This window comes from Hemibagrus wyckioides, linkage group LG14 (genome assembly GCF_019097595.1).
Source record: "Hemibagrus wyckioides isolate EC202008001 linkage group LG14, SWU_Hwy_1.0, whole genome shotgun sequence".
In the NCBI taxonomy this organism is placed as follows: domain Eukaryota; kingdom Metazoa; phylum Chordata; class Actinopteri; order Siluriformes; family Bagridae; genus Hemibagrus; species Hemibagrus wyckioides.
The window spans coordinates 16,397,142-16,418,568 of NC_080723.1; the positions used below are offsets into that span (position 1 = coordinate 16,397,142).

Genomic DNA, 21,427 nt, shown 5'->3' on the forward strand with positions numbered 1-21,427 from the left:
ACCCTGGATACCGTGGCTCTTGATACATCACAAAGACTTGCTGTCTTAGTCACAGATGCGCCAGTGAGACCTGCACCAACAATTTGTCCTCTTTTGAACTCTGATATGTCACCCATAATGTTGTGTACATTGCAATATTTTAAGCAAAACTGTGCTATTACTCTGCTAATTAAACCTTCACACTCTGCTCTTACTGGTGGAATGTGCAATCAATGAAGATTGGCCACCAGGCTGGTCAAATTTAGCCATGAAACCTCCAACACCTAATTGGCCAGTGTTTCAGTTTCATTGTCCAACCCCTGTATATATATATATATAGTGTACAGTATAGCCAAAACCCTTGTTAACCTTGTGTGCCTATTGAACATCCAGATTTAGTCCCCCTGGCTGTTTTAATAACCTCATTTTGGTGGCATGGTGGTTTAGTGGTTAGCACATTCGCCTTACACCTCCAGGGATCTGGGTTTGAGTCTCACTCCTGTTCACTGTATGTGCTCCGGTTTCCTTCCACAGTCCAAAGACATGCTTCTAGGCTGATTCTTGTGTGTGTGAGTATGCCCTGTGATGGGTTGGCACTCTGTCCAGGGTGTTTCCTGCCTTGATGCCCAATGACACCTGAGATAGGCATGGGCTCCCCATGACCTGAGGATAGATCGGATAAGTGGTACAGACAATGAAATGAAATAACCTCATCTCTTCTAGGAAGTCTTTTCACTAGATGTGGGGATTTGTGATCATTCAGCTACAACAGCATTAGTGAAATCAGACACTGACGTTTGAGTGAAGAGTCAGTCAGTCTTCCAGTTCATCTTAATGGTGTTCAGTGGGGTTAGAGTCAGAGTCAGGGCTCTGTGCAGGGCACTCAAGTTCTTCTACTTCAGCACTGGGAAATCTTCATAAAGCTTGCTTTGTGCACCGATGCATTGTCTCTTAGTTTCAGCATGTTATTTATGAAAAAGGATACAATATGTTCCTTATTCTTAATATTCTGAATAAGAACAGGCTAAACAAAGGATCATTTTTATAATTACCGCAGCAGTTCTTTGAGCAAATCTACAGACTCTAAGGGACATTTCTTTGGTGGCTACAACCTGCTGTTAGAGATACTGTATAGATTAAGTGAAATGGCCTGTAGTGTGAATGTTGGCTAAATAAATGCACTCCAGCTGTTTAAAGTTAACATCCATTACATAACTTGCTTCCACTCACATTACGGCATCTTGTTTTCAGGCGGCTTCTCTAGATGTTTGTTGTTGTTTTGTTTTCAGATGGCTTCTCTAGCACTTCTTTGCCTAAGCTTTCCGGGCAGACTAAGTCACATATTTATATTTATTCACAAAAGAATTGTGTATGACTGATACAGCAGGCTGATCAGCGGAGAATGTAAATAGAATTGTATAGAGGTTTTATTAATTTTTTTTTCTGAGGAGCCAAAAATATATAGCAGTGTGTGTGTGTGTGTGTGTGTGTGTGTGTGTGTGTAGTTTCTGGGCCAGCGTTTTCTGATGTATGTGTAGAAATGCAGAAGCAGACAATGTCACAAATGGACATAGTAATGGACAGAGACACACACAGAGACAGAGAGAGAGAGAGAGAGAGAGAGAGACACACACACACACAGAGAGAGAGAGAGAGAGAGAGACAGACTAATGCATTACCTTTGGCTTTTTCTTTCTTAGTAGAATTGCCTAATAAACTGTGTTTCCTCCTACATTTTTTTCTGCTTCATTTGTTCCTGTAGTTAAAATGAATTGGAAGTTCATTTGCAGCAACCCAGCATGAGTGTGCACCGAATGTGTAGAAGAGTGTGTGTGTGTGTGTGTGTGTATGTATGTATGTGCGTGTGTAGACACTTCAGTTTGGTCTGTGTTCCAGGTTCTTTGGCACTACAGCCTTTAAGATAACTTATTTACTAATCGCCGAGACCATTAGACTTTAAATAATGTTAGCACAGCAATTAGCACTCGCATGAATTGTTTTCTAATTTGAATGTTAACTAAATAATGAACACCTGCGTTAATGTTTATTCCTATCCAACATGAATGAATGGCTTAATTAACAAGTTCTTGGTGGTTAATTGGAGGAATTTAGAACTGACACTGAATCGTGTTTCAGCTTTTACACCCAGTGAGCTAAGTTCAGCTGATGAATAACATTTAATAACATGATGTAACTCAATTTATGCAAATTTTATGGATGTTTATTTTTTTCTCTTCTGGGTGGAATAAACACTGGCTAATGCAATACCGAAACAAACATCCATATTTCATTAATATATAATGTTACTTAAGGTGTTATTATGAAATACATCTATCCATCGTCTATACCCGCTTTATTCCTAATTAGGGTCACGGGGGTCAGCTGGAGCCTATCCCAGCCCACATTGGGAGGAAGGCAGGGGTACACCCTGGACAGGTCACCAGTCCATCACAGGGCCACACATATAGACAGACAACCACACACACTCCTATGGGCAATTTCCAATCAACCTAATGTACTTGTTTTTGCACTGTGGGAGGAAACCGGAGTAAAACCACGCTGGCACAGGGAGAACATGCAAACTCCACACAGAAAGGCCCCTGCCTGTTCGAACCCAGGATTCAAACCCAGGACCTTCTTGCTGTGAGGCACCAGTGCCAACCACTAAACCACCATAATGCTGCCCATTATGAAATACATAAAAAAGCATAATGATAACTAGCATTGAAGTAATTATTTATTGTTCACTGTATAGTTTATGGAATTAGTCAGAATTAGTCCAATTGAGGAAACAAGGATCACACACTATGACAGTGTTAATACACACCATGGACAAATTTATCGAGTACCCGTGAGAAATTTCAGTGACAAGCTTCATGCAGCAGCGTTTGATCCACAAGTAGATCTGTGTGCATCACGGAGGATGAGAAAACGTTTAAACCGTACGTCAGTCACCAGTTAATAATCTCTAAGATCAAAATCCCAGTCAAGAACAGCAGACATCAAGCAGAGCCATCTTACAAGCTTTCTTTCATACTTTTAAATGTGCAGCTACTGTAATACATTTATATTTTATTATTAATATAGTCAACATTTTCAGTGCTTCATTATAAAACTATTTACATTCACATTTCTGTCATTTAGTAGACACCCTTATCCAGAGGGACTTACATTTCTATTTCATTTTATACAATTGAGCAATTGAGGGTTGCTCAAGGGCCCAGCAGTGGCAGTTTGATGGACCTGGGATTCGGACTTATAACCTTCTATTCAGTAGTCCAGCACCTCAAACACTAAGCTACCACATCCCCCTGTAATGAGGTGCCTTTACTTTAGACTATTCTGTGGTCATTCACAAAATATGGTACTTTCTGACCAGCAAAAGTTCAAGGTTTTCATTGTTAGGAAACTGGAATAAAAACTGTAATAAACCAGATTTTTGAATAATTAAGTATTATTCTTAGATCTGTAATGAGGTGCCTTTACTTTAGGAATTGTGTCTGATACAGCAGGTTTTATTAAATTTTTTTTGAGGAGCCAAAAAAAGACAGCAGTGCTTATGTGTGTGTGTGTTTGTGGTTTCCGGGCCAGTGTTTTAAATGTGTGTGAAAAATTTAAGTTAAAGATATATTCTCCCAGATGGCGTCAGGCTTAGAAACTTCTAAAAGTTATAAAATGATGTGTGTGTTATGAAGGGCCACGCGAACTTCTTTCAACTATTTGATGGCCAGTAATTTAGCAGACAGGCTTGTCACTATATTCTGAACATGACTCTCTGCTATCTGCTCTCTGTAGGTGTTTCATGACATAATTTCTATCTACTGTAGACTAAAAACTTTCTTGTGAATATCAGTGTTATTCATTTTTCCCTTTTTTTGTCATTTAGCAACACAATAGTGAAGGTGATAATGGCTCATAAAGATAGGTTAGACTAAACTATTATCTATGTCTGTTGTCATGGTTACATGGCATATAGAACATTGATATCGAATGTTATAATGATCATTTTCTGTGACGTACGGTTTAAATGGTAAATCATTTCTAAAGTATTTGTATAATATGTATAAAATGTGTGCTGTATGCATTACCTCGCAAAACTTCTGAAAGTCAAAGGAAAAAAAAAATGAACATAGAAAAATGTCTGAATTTCTCGGGGGGGGGGGGGTAAATCTTTGGGTTACATATGCAGTAGCGAATACATCGTCTGTTGCTCTTCTTCATCTAACCAGGAGGTCTTTCCACCGAGTGCATCCTTTAGTAGTTCAAAAAATATGGAACTCACTGGCAGTGAGATGTTCTGAGTAAATCAGATGTATCAGACACTCAGACTGCAGGGTTCTGGTGTTTGTAACAGTGTTGAGTGCAATATGTGTGGTGTTGTCATGCTGCAATAAGGATCCGGGACCCAGGCTGTTTTGACCTGATTGTGAGCCATAAATGATTCCTGAGAAGATGAATATAGAATTTAATAGAATAGAATAGAATAGAATAGAATAGAATGCTGTTCTTGTCATTGTTTAGCAGTGCAATGAAATATATTCTATTCTTTTCTTCTTCTTTTTTTATTCTGTTCTGTTCTGAGGAGACATCTTCCTCATTCATTGGGTCCTTTTTTTTTCTTCTGTACAATAACTATGAACCCATTCTATTCTATTCTATTCTATTCTATTCTATTCTATTCTATTCTATTCTATTCTATATGCATCTCCTGAGGAAGCATCTATGACTCTGAATCAGATCAAACAGCCTGGGTCCTGTATTTTTTTTTTTTACTGTCTTATGTACTATTGTACTATGGCCATAAACTCATTCTATTCTATTCTATTCTATTCTATTCTATTCTATTCTATGCTATGCTATGCTATGCTATGCTATTTTATATTCATCCAATTATGAATCAACTATGACTCACAAACAGATAAAAACAGACTTTACCCTATATTATTGCTATAAACCTATTCTATAGAATAGAATAGAATAGAATAGAATAGAATAGAATAGAATAGAATAGAATAGAATAGAATAGAATAAATTTCACTGTACTGATAAACAATTTCTTTTTTATTCTATTCTATTCATCTCAAGAGGAATCATGACTCACAATCAGGCTTCCTCCTTTATTATTGCTATACGCATAATCTATAGAATAGAATAGAATAGAATATTCACAGTCAGGTCAAAGCCTGGGTATTTATTTATTTATTTATTTATTTATTTATTTATTTATTTATTTATTTATTTATTTATTTATGTATGTATGTATGTTTTTGGACTGTACTGTGTATTATTGTACTATGACCATAAAAGCATTCTATTCTATTCTATTCTATTCTATTCTATTCTATTCTATTCTATTCTATTCTATTCTATTCATCTTCTAAGAAAGTGTAAGTATAAGAGGTATATACTTAAGAATTGTACTTCATGAGAAAACAATAGATTCCTGCTGCACATATTTTATCACAGGAATACAGCACAGTGAGTGAACAGAGACAGTTCTTGCACTTTAACATTATTATATATGAATATATTTGATGTATATGGTGAAGGTGGTAAAAAATACATTAAAAAAGAAAAACCCTTAACCCTGAATAAAAGCCCTGATGTGTGCCATATGGAGGGAAAAACAAAGGAATGCGGAAGTATTTCAACTTCAGAACACTTCCCATTGTAGAAATCTGGGAAGGTGAATAATGTGGAGGGACAGTATACAGACAGTGAGGAATAAAAAGGCAGCAGGATGGGAAGGAGTGAGAATGGAGAAGGATGAAAGGGAGAATTCGGCACCAAGGTTTCACAACACGAGTGTGCGCTTGGCCTGCAGGCATTTATGTATGAGACAGCAGGTGTGAGCTTTGAACAGGTACAGAATAAGAAACACACTTACACACATCAAGTCCTGTCTCCATTCGTCTTGCTCTCTCTCACACACAAAGACACCTTGAGTTGTCTTCCACACAGTCCAGAGTTGAGGCACAGAATCGGACACTGACAGGAAGATGCTCTTTTCTGCACTTTTTCCCCCTCTCATTTCTAGTCTGTGTGCCATTGTTTCTGCCTTAATGTCTACCTCTTTCTTTCTTTCTTTCTTTCTTTCTTTCTTTCTTTCTTTCTTTCTTTCTTTCTTTCTTTCTTTCTTTCTTTCTTTCTCTCTCTCTCTCTCTCTCTCTCTCTCTGTCTCTCTTGCTGTCTGTCTTTCATTACTGATGGATGAGTAAACAATGATTTATATAAGGACTAAATGTTAATGAGATGTTATTTTCATGCTGTTGTATAAAATAATCAACATTTTTGGTCAACAAAAAAGCATCAACAGAGCATATTCATTTGGGTAAAAAATAATGCTTAAGATATATATATATATATATATATATATATATATATATATATATATATATATATATATATATATATATATATATATATATATATATATGTATATATATTTTTTTATTACCAGATCAACATCTGTTTTCTGAAATATTCTGAAAATACTTTTAAACAAATAAACATCATCCAAACGCACTTAATTTGCAAATACAATTACAGACACACACACAGTAAATAATATATATTGTACACTGTAAGATCTCATAGAAATGTACTGTATATGATCGTGTATGACACCTGCTTTCACACATGTGTTTTCTTTAATATGTGCTTAAAAACAGGCAGACTGAAACCTACCAGAGATTATGGCAAAATCTGCGCAGAAAAATATGAGCAAAGTAGGATGTGAAAAAATTCTCTTTATTGTTTGTTTTGATCTTAAAAAAAAAAAAAAAGTACAAAAATACTCTGCTCTCATACAATGATATCAAAGCATTAGAAACAAAACAGTTTTTATTTATTTATTTTATTTTATTTTCATTGTCTGTAACGCTTCGGGTCACGAGGAGCCTGGATAGAGTTATTTATTTATTTATTCCCATTGATATTTTAGTAAACCTGGGTGACTAGGAACAGGAAATTGTTCAACTATGACTTCCTGTTTCACAGGGGTATAAGTATGAGCCAAGTAAACCAAATATAAGCCAAATTCCCTTATTCATTCATCACAGTGGGTGAGACCCAGGAATATAGATAATAGGTGATGTGCGGCGACAGGTTTTTGAGCTTCACAAATCTGTCAGTAACGCTTGTGTCAGTGTGGGCAAATCACTGAATAAATGTTATGTAATGTATATCATTTTTTACAATTTTTTGGTATCCTTTTTTCTTTTTATTTCCCCAAGAGCTGCAACATTTTGCCGTATTGTCTCGTGTAATGCTTTGAGAGCCTCATCCGCTCTCACACACCATTCCTTTATTGCACTGGGTGCAATTCTGTTGTCTACACTGCAGTTCAGACCATAGGATTATTGCTCAGCTTTTTATTTATTTATTTATTTTTTTGGTTTTATATCTCTGACTGATAACTGCATGAGATGAACTTGTCCCAAATAGCCAATAAAAGTCTGCGCTTCTGAACGGTATGGTGTGCGTCGGCTGATGAAAGTGAAGATCAGACAGGTGAAATGTAATGGAAGGCGCATTGGCAGAGGCTCGTTTTTATGATGTTGGGTTTTATTGTGCTCCATCAGTACATGGCATGTTTGATAGCTGCAGGTATTTCTCCAAGGCTGTTTACTGGATTCTTTTCATCTCCAGGCATCCAGCAGTAGACGGCAACAGTACACTGTTGTGCTTTCATCTACAGATTATTTTCAAATAGAAAAAGGTCTGCGAGTCAGGACTCTTGTCTCGCCTCATTACTTTGGCATCTAACCAGCTTGAGACGGGGCACTAATTTATCTTGTGCCTCTGTTACAGGTAATAAAGTAATGAGATTTCCAGGCTTGACAAGGTGCATATGTGTGTGTGTGTCCATCCAGCTTGCAGTGACGCTGATCTGAAGAGTTTGGCCTCTAGACTGAAGGACTGGTTCGGGGTCCTGCACATGGATGCCAACCGAGATCTGAAGATTTCTGCCAATGACAACAGTCAAGGACGTAAGCGCATGACTTTGTGTGTATTTCTGCTGTGTTTGTGAGTTTTTTAGTGTTAGACACCATTTATAGTTGGACGACACTGGAGAGTGGTCTTATAAATAATTGTAGTTTTAGAGGACAGAGTGCTAAAAGGACGTTCAGCATGGGTACATTTTGATTAAGAGTCCTAGGTCTTTATGATTGCAACAGCAAAAATCTCTCTTCTCCGTCCTATAGGTTTTGACACCAGCATCCTCCCCATCTGTAAGGACTCTCTTGGTTGGATGTTCAACAAGTTGGATATGAACTACGATCTCCTGCTCGACCAGTCAGAGCTCAGCGCCATCTATCTGGACAAGTACGAGCTGTGTATGCGCCCACTCTTCAACTCCTGTGACTCCTTTAAAGACGGGAAGCTTTCCAACAATGAGTGGTGCTATTGCTTCCAGAAACCAGATGGTGAGAGAGAGAGAGAGAGAGAGAGAGAGAGAGAGAAATTGCTAGAAATAGAAAAAGCGGGGTGATCATTTTACTTCAAGTGGGCTACATTTATAACACTAACTAAATGTATTGGCATGGATTTGCTAATGTGTGTGTGTGTCTCTCTCTCTCTCTCTCTCTCACTCATTTCCCCAGGTCTGCCCTGTCAGAATGAAATAAATAGGATTCACACTCAAAGCCGACGGAAGTCTCTCATAGGTGGGTCAGTCATTAAGCCTGAGATTTATTTCATCCAAAATAATGAACAGGTTTTAATTTCCATCATCCACAAAATGCAACCAACTGTGGGCATCTGTGTGTGTGTTTGTGTGTGTGTGTGTGTGTGTGTGTGTTCATGCGTGCCTTGCTGCAGAAGCTTCGCAGGAGCCTTGCAGAAGCGGGGCTGTAATTGATTTGAATCGTAATGGCTTTCGGTGTGATTTATGTGCATCCACACTTGATATTTTCCTCTGCGATCAATAACGTGCACTCTAGCTGCCACCCTCACCCACAGCTCCCGCCACTGGTCCTGTTCGGCCCAACGGGCATCAATAATCCCACACAATCATAACTGCTTCATAACTCATGCCATAACACAGGCTGAAAAACAATCGCCTGAGTGTGCATTAATATGGGTGAGTGTGTGGGTGTCACATTTTAGACGATGAAATCCAATCAGTGTTAGTGATATCTACCGCCTAAAGGCCCAGAATCTGCTGCAGCCGTCCTGCTCATTCTCATGCGCAATGCAGGGCAAACCTGCCTTTACAGTCCCTATCAATAAAGCTGGAGAAGGTAGAAATAAATGATGATGCATTTAGTTCAGATATAATACTGTATGACAGATTGGATTTATGTCACAATGGTGTTTTTCGTAGATTGTTTAATGCCTGAATCAATAATACATGTGCGGTGGTCTGGGAAAACCCTTCACATTTGAGCTAGAGTTCGGAAAGCTACAGCTTCTCCTGAACTGAAACAGGGTATCCTTTTGCACATATCTCAACCTGAAATAAAGTTTAAAACTATTTTATCCTCCAAAAATTGCAGTCTGTATCCATTTTGAAAGTAAAAATAAAAAAAGAACCCCAATTCTTTTTTTAGTTTATTTGCACAAAACACATATATTGTTTCATATAAAAGAAGCTTTTGAAACCTGAATTCGTTTTCTTATCTTCTATTTCCCATTTTCCATTCTCAGAAAAATGATCAATCAAACAAATAAATAAATAAATACATAAATACATAAAGAAAGAAAGAAATGTATAAATAAATAAAGAAATGTATAAATAAATAAAGAAATGTATAAATAAATAAATAAATAAATAAATAAATAAATAAATAAATAAGAGCATCTTTTTAAAAAAAGAAAAAAAAAACCTCCTTTCATCCACATACTCAAACCCAAAGGTCACCAGATATATGAACTGAGCAGGAAACTCATGTGGAAAATATCCAGAAGATGTCAGAAGGATGTCACGGCTAAAATGTTTGATAATGGAATGACATACCCCGATACGCTGGTATAGAAAAACGCTCAGCCATCTGCAGCTTCTGCTAAAACCACAGCGCGAGAAAGTAAGGATAAAAGCATGACAACAACTTTTTCTTTCTTCCAGGTCAAAAGAGACAAACCCTCACTAAAATAAAAAGAATGCTATGTAATGGCAAGGCACTGCATGAGCAATACAGAAATGTATATGACTGAATGAATGATCCACGTATCTACTCAAAGCAGCATGGACATTTTGACAGACAGGATGTGATCACACACTAAACTGATTACTCAAATGTCTTAATGTCACAGTGTCACTTAGTCGTCTAATAAGATTTTTGGTATCTGCACCCAGACTGACTGCATTCCTTAAACTGCCTGCTTCTTAAAGTGGATGCCCTTAACACTATATGCATTGTCCATTCTTCTCTTCTCTTCTCTTCTCTTCTCTTCTCTCCTCTTCTCTTAATTTCTCTTCTCCTTTTTCCTCTCTTCTCTTCTCTTCTCTTCTCTTCTCTTCTCTTCTCTTCTCCTTTTTCCTCTCTTCTCTTCTCTTCTCTTCTCTCCTCTTCTCTTAATTTCTCTTCTCCTTTTTCCTCTCTTCTCTTCTCTTCTCTTCTCTTCTCTTCTCTTCTCTTCTCTTCTCTTCTCCTTTTTTCCTCTCTTCTCTTCTCTTCTCTTCTCTTCTCTCCCCTTCTCTTAATTTCTCTTCTCCTTTTTCCTCTCTTCTCTTCTCTTCTCTTCTCTTCTCTTCTCTTCTCTTCTCCATTTTTCTCTTCTCTTCTCTTCTCTTCTCTTCTCTTCTCTTCTCTTCTCCTTTTTTCCTCTCTTCTCTTCTTTCTCTTCTCCATTTTTCTCTTTTCTCCTCTTCTCTTCTCTTCTCCTTTTTTCTTCTCTTCTCTTCTCTTCTCTTCTCTTCTCCTTTTTTCCTCTCATCTCTTCTCTTCTCCTTTTTTCCTCTCATCTCTTCTCTTCTCTTTTCTCCTCTTCTCTTAATTTCTCTTCTCTTCTTTTCTCTTCTCTTCTCTTCTCTTCTCTTCTCTTCTCTTCTCCTTTTTTCTTCTCTTCTCCTTTTTTCCTCTCTTCTCTTCTTTCTCTTCTCCATTTTTCTCTTTTCTCCTCTTCTCTTAATTTCTCTTCTCCTTTTTCCTCTCTTCTCTTCCCTTCTCTTCTCTTCTCTTCTCTTCTCCTTTTTTCCTCTCTTCTCTTCTTTCTCTTCTCCATTTTTCTCTTTTCTCCTCTTCTCTTAATTTCTCTTCTATTCTCTTCTCCTTTTTCTTCTCTTCTCTTTTTTTGCTCTCTTCTCTTCAATTCTCTTCTCTTCTCCTTTTTTCCTCTCATCTCTTCTCCATTTTTCTCTTTTCTCCTCTTCTCTTCTCTTTTTTTCCTCTCCTCTCCTCTCCTCTCCTCTTCTCTTCTCTTCTCCTTTTTTCCTCTCATCTCTTCTCTTCTCCATTTTTCTCTTTTCTCCTTTTCTCTTCTCTTCTCTTCTCCATTTTTCTCTTTTCTCCTCTTCTCTTAATTTCTCTTCTCTTCTCTTCTCCTTTTTTCCTCTCTTCTCTTCTCTTCTCTTCTCCATTTTTCTCTTTTCTCCTCTTCTCTTAATTTCTCTTCTATTCTCTTCTCTTCTCTTCTCTTCTCTTCTCTTCTCCTTTTTTGCTCTCTTCTCTTCAATTCTCTTCTCTTCTCCTTTTTTCCTCTCATCTCTTCTCTTCTCCATTTTTCTCTTTTCTCCTCTTCTCTTCTCTTCTCCTTTTTTGCTCTCTTCTCTTCAATTCTCCTCTCTTCTCCTTTCTTCCTCTCATCTCTTCTCTTCTCCATTTTTCTCTTTTCTCCTCTTCTCTTCTCTTCTTTTTTCCTCTCATCTCTTCTCTTCTCCATTTTTCTCTTTTCTCCTCTTCTCTTAATTTCTCTTTTCTTCTCTTCTCCATTTTTCTCTTCTCTTCTCTTCTCTTCTCTTCTCTTCTCTTCTCTTCTCTTCTCCTCTCTACTCTTCTCCTTTTTTCCGCTTATCACTTCTCGTCTCCTTTTTTCCTGTCATCTCTTCTCTTCTCTCTCCTCCTCTTCTCTTCTCTTCTCTTCTCTTCTCTTCTCTTCTCTTCTCTTCTCTTCTCTTCTCTTCTCTTCTCTTCTCCTTTTTTCCTCTCTTCTCTTCTCTTCTCCATTTTTCTCTTTTCTCCTCTTCTCTTAATTTCTCTTCTCTTAATTTCTCTTCTCTTCTCTTCTCCTTTTTTCTCCTTTTTTTCTCCTCTTCTCTTCTCTTCTCTTCTCTTCTCCTTTTTTCCTCTCCTCTCTTCTCTTCTCTCTTCTCTTCTCTCTTCTCTTCTCTCTTCTCTTCTCTCTTCTCTTTTCTCCTCTTCTCTTCTCTTCTCTTCTCTTCTCCTTTTTTCTTCTCTTCTCTTCTCTTCTCTTCTCTTCTCCTTTTTTCCTCTCATCTCTTCTCTTCTCCTTTTTTCCTCTCATCTCTTCTCTTCTCTTTTCTCCTCTTCTCTTAATTTCTCTTCTCTTCTCTTCTCTTAATTTCTCTTCTCTTCTCTTAATTTCTCTTCTCTTTTCTTCTCTTCTCTTCTCTTCTCCTTTTTCTTCTCTTCTCCTTTTTCCTCTCTTCTCTTCTTTCTCTTCTCCATTTTTCTCTTTTCTCCTCTTCTCTTAATTTCTCTTCTCCTTTTTTCCTCTCTTCTCTTCTCTTCTCTTCTCTTCTCTTCTCCTTTTTTCCTCTCTTCTCTTCTTTCTCTTCTCCATTTTTCTCTTTTCTCCTCTTCTCTTCTCTTCTCCTTTTTTCTTCTCTTCTCTTCTCTTCTCCATTTTTCTCTTTTCTCCTCTTCTCTTAATTTCTCTTCTCTTCTCTTCTCTTTTTTTCTCTTCTCTTCTCTTCTCCTTTTTTCTTCTCTTCTCTTCTCCATTTTTTCTCTTTTCTCCTCTTCTCTTAATTTCTCTTCTCTTCTCTTCTCTTCTCTTCTCCTTTTTTGCTCTCTTCTCTTCTGTTCTCTTCAATTCTCTACTCTCCTCTTCTCCTTTTCTCTTCTCTTCTCTTCTCTTCTCTTCTCTTCTCTTCTCTTCTCTTCTCTCATCTCCTCTAGGAGCATATGTCCCTCGCTGCACAGAGGATGGCTACTTTAAGACCACACAGTGTCATGGCAGCACAGGCCAGTGTTGGTGTGTTGATAAATATGGCAATGAGATTGCCGGTTCCAGGAAACAAGGCAACCCCATCTGTGGTAGGTTCCTGCCCAATCCCTTATTTACCTGAGTGAGGACAGGTTTATGGCTTCAGTGGGGTACATAAGGCAATACACATACAGTAGCCCATCATAGCATGTTTGCTGTAGACGCTGTCCTGTGAGACAAGCACGATCATTACTGAATGAGGAATATCAGACATGTGCCTGTGTGTGTGTGTGTGTGTGTCTGTGTGTGTGTGTTATTTTACTGTGCTTGCTTTATGAGACATCAGAGGACCCATAATTCAGGATGGTGCTGTTTTCCTGTCTCATCACAGTAAAAGAGTATAATAGATAAATAATGGCACTCTTCCTTCTTGCTCTACCGGCTATCCATTCATCTTCCACTGTCATATCTCATCTCATATCTATCTAACAGCTGCTAACCTATTTCACCATCTCGCTCTGTGTGTGTGTGTGTGTGTGTATAGAGGAGGATCAGGAGACCTCAGGGGATTTTGGCAGCGGAGGAGCCGTCATTCTTCTTGATGACCAGGAGGAGGAGGAGGAGCCTCCACAGAACAGGCGGCGCAGACAGAAGGAGAAGCGCGGCAGGCTCCGCCCCCGCGGGGCCATTGAAGATGATGAAGACGAAGAAGACGACAAAGAAGACGAGATTGGCTACATCTGGTAGCTCCACCCCCATCTCCCGCTGGCCAACCAGGGACCCCGGTTGTAATGCACAGTTCTGAAGCCATTCCAACCCCATGCTCTGGATCTGAATCTCAAAAAGAAAAAAAACATCAATAACTATAACCTGCATCACCTGTATTTTTGTTTATTATTATTATTATTATTATTATTATTATTATTATTATTATTATTTTCTTTTCTTAATTGTGTGTTTCCTCTTTTCTGGCTGTTCTAAACAATATCAATCAGTAAAAACTCTCATAATTACATAAACACATTCTGTATCTGGAAATGGCAACCATTTGCTCCCACTCTTGTTTTTCATTACAGGAATCCATACCACCTTTTCTTTCTATTTTTTTTTCTTTTCTCTCTCTCTTTTTATCCATCCACAGAGCTCCTGAAGCCATTTGAGAGCTGCGGCTGTAAATATTTCTTTTTCTCTTCAGACAGATGAGGCGTTACATCTCCCTCCATCCCAGAGTCTCTCACCTGAGCCTTCTAGAAGACTCCTGGAAGTACTAGAAGGTTCTTCCTGTGGCTTAGAAGGTCATTAAATAAGTAAAAAAAAAATATGATTATAATAAGCGTGCGAGATGTAGGAAAGGTTCTGGTGTGTTTTAGGAGGCTCTAGTGAGATTCTTGAAGGGCCTATGCATGCTCCCCACTGTGGAGGCGAGAAGAAGGTGATGTTTTTTTTTTTTTTTCAGCTGGTGGCTAATAGAAAGCCAATGAGCATTTTATTTTGTGATACTGCTGTTGTTTGCTGATGCTCTGCTTCATTCTGTTGCTGGATGGTCGCCACAGTGCTACCACAAATCTCTATTAACAAAAGTTTCCATTCCACTGGACAGTGTGGTACAGTGATCTTATGGTACTGTAACTAATCTGCTAATCCTTTGGGTTTCCCTTCTTGCCAAGGCAGAAGGAACACCAAACTGGGAGCTAGAAATGGTGTAAAGCTTTGACTGTTGAAATATAATTGTCATTGTATCGTTCCATGAGTCACCCATAATTAAAATAAGGAGCTACAGGACTGTTTTTTGATTCCACATAATTCCAAATGGAAAAGCAGACCATGAAGCTCCCCCATTGTTGCAATTATCATTAGTCTTGGATGTTAGCATTGGCATTTCCCGGGATGTGATCACCTTACAACCTCTAGAGAACTGCTCCGATTTTCCTAAGTACCCTTATGGAAATGGACACAGGTACTGAACCAGGATGCAGATAGTTCTGAATTCCATACCATACCGTCCCATACCACACTGTCCAATGGAAAAGCAGAAAAGTGTGTGTCTGTGTGTGAGTCCAAACCAATTAGTAGCCAAACCTTCACCACATCCGACCCAAGTAAAAATGTTTCCTTTATGCAATCATTCCTTTTCAGTCATTCTTGCATATTTATGTTCAAATTTTGTTTCCAAGAAAGTCTAGGAACCTTCCCCCAGCAGTGAGTGTGTGCATGACACACCATCAAGTTACATACCATACAATTCCACTAAATGCTCTCTTATTCTGAAATAGAAATAATGGATGGACACAAAATCTCTTTATGGCCTCTTCAATGTCAAGCTGGGTGCTTTTGTTAACCTGGCTGTAGCACTTTTTTTTTCCCAACTTCCTTTCAAAGCAGGCAACATTTTATTTTGACAGACTCTTAAGAAAAATGGATGTTATAAATGCAGTTTATTCCGCTGTGCTCAGCCGTCCGTATGGTGTGTAAAGAACAAAAAACTGCATAGTTTTGAATAGAAACTATTAGGACTTAGCTCTTTTCCATCCTACAGAGATAAATCATACTCCGTGTATAAACGTCCAGCATGAGACTAGGTGAGAAAGTTGGTGATTAAACAGTTCTGTCGGTTTTAAAGGGACGTTTCAAGGCTCTAAGAGTCAGACCTGAGCTCTGGGTTTAATAAATCAGATTCAAGCTGTCACATAAGCTTAATCATAATGACATGCCCCTCTGTGGAGTCTGATCATTGAGGAGACGGATTATAGTGCATTTATTTGCTGATAGCAGAAGTGATTAGATCACGGCATTCAGCTCAGTGGATTTGTCTTTGTCTCTCAGAGCCACATTTACACGCATCAATGGGATATTTATTGGCATTTGTGATGGACAGAGAGAGAAATAATAATGATGGTGATGATGGTGATGATAAGGATATATATAGTAATGCTTATCTGTTATCTATATTTGACATACAAATACACTTCAGCAAATTCAGTTTGCATGTCTGATCAGTGGTTCTCAAGGCGTTGAGTCTCGGGGTCCAAGGAGGTCTAACCAGGGGTCTGTAATTTTTTATTATTTTATAAATTTGTTTCATTGATAAAAAAAAAAAATCCTAACCCATTATTGAGTTATTATTCAGGATATATATATATTTATTGATGTAACTTTACACATTATCATGCACAGGAGTGGATAAAGATGTTTGTTTGGTTCAAGAGAGTGTGAAGTAGAGTTTATTAGAATAACTGAATGGAAATTTGTCTAGATTTTCAGTTTTCAATGGTAAAGAAAGAGTTTGCTGAACTCTCACACTCAGGAAGTACTTGAGATCCTTGGGATTGAGTTTATAGTTTAATGGAGGGTTCCTAGCAGGGACGGTTTGACAACGCTGACTTTAAATAACTCTACAGTCGACATCTTCATTGTCCATCAGAAAGCAGGAAGTTCGGTTGTTACCGACCACAGTCCTGTGTCTGTTCTGCTTCAGCACGAAACTCCACCCTCTCCATTCTACCATCAGTTGGTTTGCTAATGCACTATGAACCACCTTATTAATTCAGTAATCATTCCTACAATACACACACACACACACACACACAGTACTGCTAATGCTATTGCAGAAACCACTAATGCACCAGTTACAGTAAATGGCCATATTTGCAAGAGTCTTCTTTGTTAATTCTCTATATTTTTTACTTTGTAAAAACGATAAAGACAACAGATTAAAAAAAAAATACATAAAAGAGTACTAAAATTATGATGTAATATAATACAGTAGTGTGGCTTTGTCCATTTGCATTGCAGATATTGGGTGTATAAGTCCCCTGTAGTCTTAACTGTAATGTAGACCTTTTCCTCTCCTATTCTCTCTCTCTCTCTAATCTCCTCTTCCTCTCTCTCTCTCTTTCAGAGTGTGTACTAGTGTTCTCAGTTTTATGCCTGTCTTCTTTTCCCTCCTTTCCTCTCCCTGCTCCTGAGTCCTGCTGGAATGTTGATGTTCTGGGCTGAATCCCTTTCTGTTTGTTCAGGTTTTATTTCTTTCCCCCTTTTTTTTGGGATTTGATTTTTCCTAAAAATTTCATCTGTAAAACGGTTTCATGAAAAAAATGTTTGTCTGAATAAATCTGGAGTCTGTCCTTGTCCACTTTCTCTCCGGCTCCTTCCTTTCTTTATTTGTTTTCTCTCGAAATGAATTAGGTTGCCAATGATTTTCAATAATGGCTTTTCATGCACAGTCAATAGTGTGTTAAGGCTTGATTTGCTTGGTAAGAGTTTTAAATTGTGCAGCAGCTTAGAGCAAATTATTTTTGAGTAATTACTGTCAGATTTACCATACAGGGAGCTGAATGAGCAGTTAAGGGATGTAATATTGATAGGAAATGAGCCACCCACGGGTTTGTTTTGAATGCTCTGGAGTTTGAGTCGGGGAAAGTCGATTTGGAGCTTTGCAGATGTGAAGAGCCAAAGGGATGTCATCAGTCATAACCACTCATCCTTAATGATATCTGTTATGCGAGGATCTCACTCTTTCGATGTGTTTGATGCTTGTCATAGCTTTTTTCCGCTGGTACCAGACAGGCAAATAAGTGGGTTTTTTTTCCTAGAGATTCTCCAAACTGACAGATCACACAAAGCTAATGGTCTCAACTAGACACGACACCTATGCTTTTTGTTATTTTTATACCTCCATAGATTTCAGGAAGCTGACAACATACACTCACCATCCAATGTGACATCCATACAGTTATCTAATCAGCCAATCCTGTGACAGCAGCTCAATTCAAATAAGTCATGCAGAAACTAGACAAGAGCTTTGGTTAATGTTCACATCAAACATCAGAATGGGGAAAACGTATGGTTTTTGTGACTTTAACCAGATTGTACCAGATTGGCTGGTTTGAGTATTTCAGAAACTGCAGACCTCCTGTGATTTTCACACAAAAGAGCATCTGGTATACCGATTGTTGAGTGACTGACAGTTTTGTTGGTAAAAAATGCCTTCTTGATGTTAGAGGAAAATGGCCAGACAGGAAGGAAATAGAAACACAAATAATCACTCTTTACTACTGTGATGATCAGAAAAGCATCTCGGCATGCACAAAGCATCAAATCATGAGGTGGATGAGCTAAAAACCACGTCAGGTTTCACTCCTGTCAGTCAAGATCGAGGAGGTTTTCATGGGCACAGACTCATCAAAAACTGGTCAGGTGAAGACAGACTGAAGCTTCACCTCAAGGTTTGATATGTTGTGCATTTTGAGATGCCTTTCTGCTCACCACAGTGGTAGTGTTTATTTGTTACTAAAGACTTCCTGTAAGCTCGGACCAATCTGATCTCCCTCATCAATGAGGTATTTCAGCCTCTTTACTCTGAGGAATTATTTTGGTTTTTCACAACTTCTGTACAAACTCTAGAGACTTTTATTTCTGTTCTGGGATGAAAATCCCAGGTTTACCATTTCTGAAATACTCAAACTAGCTCATCTGGCATCAACAACCATGCCACGGTGAAAATCACAGGGATCACATTTTCATCCATTCGGCTGTTTGATTAACTGAATGAACATTAAGCTCTTGTATCTGCATCATGTATTGTGCAGTTATGACCTGATTAGTTGATTAGAAAACTCCAGGAAAGTGCAGATGTATAGGTGTTCCTAAGAAAGTATAAACGTCTCATCCACTTTGTTAGAAAAGGCTGATGATTAAATGGATATCCATTATTATTTTGGCCCCACCCCCGGCTGTTAAGAACCGAGAACTGGACCTGCCTTTGATCGAGGATGAGGATCCAGAAATATCTAACAAACAGAGTATCCATGAAAGGACGATAAATCTCAGCTGTAGTACCAGATCCTTTATTACAACCACATGCCTTAATACAAATGATGTACTTAAATGTAGTTCATTGAGGAAGGAAACAGCTTTCAGTGAATTAAAGACTTTTATTTATTTATCTGATTAGCGAAGTGACAAAAGTTTGAAGGTTGAACGTATAAACACAATGTTTAAATGACAGCTGGACAGAGAAACGGTCAATTATTCCCACCTCAATCTGGTCAAGAGCAAAAGTGTCACCTGTTCAGAGTTTTTGGCCCAAATCAAAAGAGGTAACAGGGAGAAAGATTTTTAATTTAGCCATGAACTAATATACACATCATTACTGCAGTGCTGTAGGCATTTAGATGAAACTCTCTTGAGCCAAACAAGCCAATACTGTAAAATCATTATTATTCACACAAACACACACAAAACAATCAGGCAATACAAATGTGGCTGTTCAATAGATAATTAGGCAGCAACCTTTAGTGTGCCTCCATTTGTCTAAAGGCCAGGACACACCCCTGTTTCTAACCCTGCTTTTCTTCTCCCACTCACACACACACACACACCTCTACATTTCTTCTCTTTTGTAGCACTTAGAGCACTAACAGGTACTGTTGTCATGGGAGCTCTCGAAAGCCCCATCCATTCTGGAGCCGTTTATTGATCTGGGATCTCCGATCTCCTCTGTCACTTAATGGCCGTCTCACATCAGACAAACAGCAGCATGATTCTTTTCACAAGACAGTTTCAGGGGATTTCCCGCCATCTGGAGACTTTTAAACGCCTGTCTTCAGCATGTCACTGCTTTCCCCCTCAGGCCCTGTCAGAAAATAAAAAGACATTTAGAAAACGCCTCTAGTGTGTGGCGGATGAATCCAGCATATGCCAGTGCTTCTGCTTCCTCCAGAGAACGATACATCTATTATAATCAATCTGCTGTATTTAGTTATTATTAGCTGTTATCTTATAACCGGCAGCATGAAAGAAAAGCAATGTATGGGGAAATGATTAGACCGGATTCTTTTCTACACTCTACAGGTTCTTTTGTGCTGTGAAAGCGGGCCAGGTTATTCGGGTTAGATCTCCTAAACACAGCTTCTTGACAGCTAGCCTATTATCTGTGAAAGGCCTGAATGGAACAAACACTGACACATCCATGTTTAAAACCTCTCTGAAAGTTTACTTCATACATAAAAAAAAAATCTAGAGGGAAAGTTATTTCTGTGTTCATTTATTTTTCATAATGCTGCAGTCCGCACTTCTTTCTCCACTGCAACACTATTAATACACTAATAATAATTTCACGTTGCACGGTCCACTCTAGGGTAAAGAAAATGCTCAATGTGTTTAACTTATTCTAGTTAAACAGAATAAGTAAAGTTGGGGATATTGGGCTAGTTCTGGTATCTTGTGGCTGGCATCGTGTCTCAAAAAAAAAACAAATCTATTTTTAAGGTAGAATTAACTAGTAGGCATGAAAGAAGTGCCCCAGAGTTTTAGAGATTTTTTGCAATAATGTTACGGAAATCAATACAAATGCATATCAAGAGTATGCACTTTAATGCTCTCTAGAATGTACACGTCGTCCCCACAAATAATACTATTGACAGGGTGGGTATTGCTCTACAGTAGCAGCTTGTTATTAATGAGCAAGCCGGAGAAAGTAAATATCAAGGAAAGACTCCCTGAGACAATATGAGAAAGAAACTTTGAGAGGAAACCGACTCCAAAAGGGAAAGCATCCTCATCTGGGTGACACTGAAGAGTGTGATTGTAAATCATTTGCTTTCTATAACTGTCCCCTACACAGTCATGTGCAATTGTGTATCCACTCATAGCTTTTCCACCCATCCTTTGATTCATTTCATATTTATTTCAAATAAAGTAGAATTGGGGAAAAGTTTGCATTTTTGAGTATTTTACTAAGTTAGGGTTTGAACAACCCTTCTATAATACCTTAGATAATAAATATTTAAATAACTGTAATAAAGTTCATTCTTTAGCCTACTACTCAGATGCTTCACTGATTCCTTAGTGATGACCATCATCGTCATCATCATCATCGCTGATGATTGACCCCGGATCAAACCTGTATAGCACGACTCAAAAAAACGCACAGCGTCTCATTATCTACAATTTCACCCTCGTTAAAGTGGACAAGCATGGATGACCGAGGCTGTAGGAAATCTTTAGTGTTGGCCAACTAAAAAAGAGGTCCACTAAGCTTTTATTAAGTCTATTTAATGTGGGGGAATGTGGTGTATTGATGTGTAAATCAGTCAAGCACTTCCAGACATCATGTTCTGATTTAAAAGGAAATCAATCAACATGACCTTTAAGCCTTTTCATGGTGATTTTCTGTTCATGATCTTGTTCATATTTACACTATGACTTCCTGAGTAGACGGTATAAGATAGTGGACTACTTGAGTCTAACTTGGGGGTCAGAAATTCCCAAATGGTCATGAACACATCATAAAATATTTGATGAAGTGACCATGAGGAGCCTTTATTCCCTCGCCTGACAGTAAGTAAGCAAACTCCTTTAAAATAAATAAAAGCTAATGCTAACAACTTACAGT

General features: G+C 38.2%; 1 protein-coding gene across 1 annotated transcript in view; it reads left to right on the forward strand.

Annotated features, from left to right (window-relative positions):
• spock1 (SPARC (osteonectin), cwcv and kazal like domains proteoglycan 1) overlaps positions 1 to 17,169 on the forward strand; it is a 222,052-nt gene extending 204,883 nt beyond the window's left edge. The window contains exons 8-12 of the mRNA XM_058408288.1: positions 7,854 to 7,970; positions 8,187 to 8,408; positions 8,586 to 8,648; positions 13,005 to 13,142; positions 13,577 to 17,169. Of these exons, the coding sequence (XP_058264271.1) occupies positions 7,854 to 7,970; positions 8,187 to 8,408; positions 8,586 to 8,648; positions 13,005 to 13,142; positions 13,577 to 13,779 (743 nt within the window). The 3' untranslated portion in view covers positions 13,780 to 17,169. The remainder of the gene's footprint in view (positions 1 to 7,853; positions 7,971 to 8,186; positions 8,409 to 8,585; positions 8,649 to 13,004; positions 13,143 to 13,576) is intronic.
• Positions 17,170 to 21,427: the final 4,258 nt, after the last annotated feature.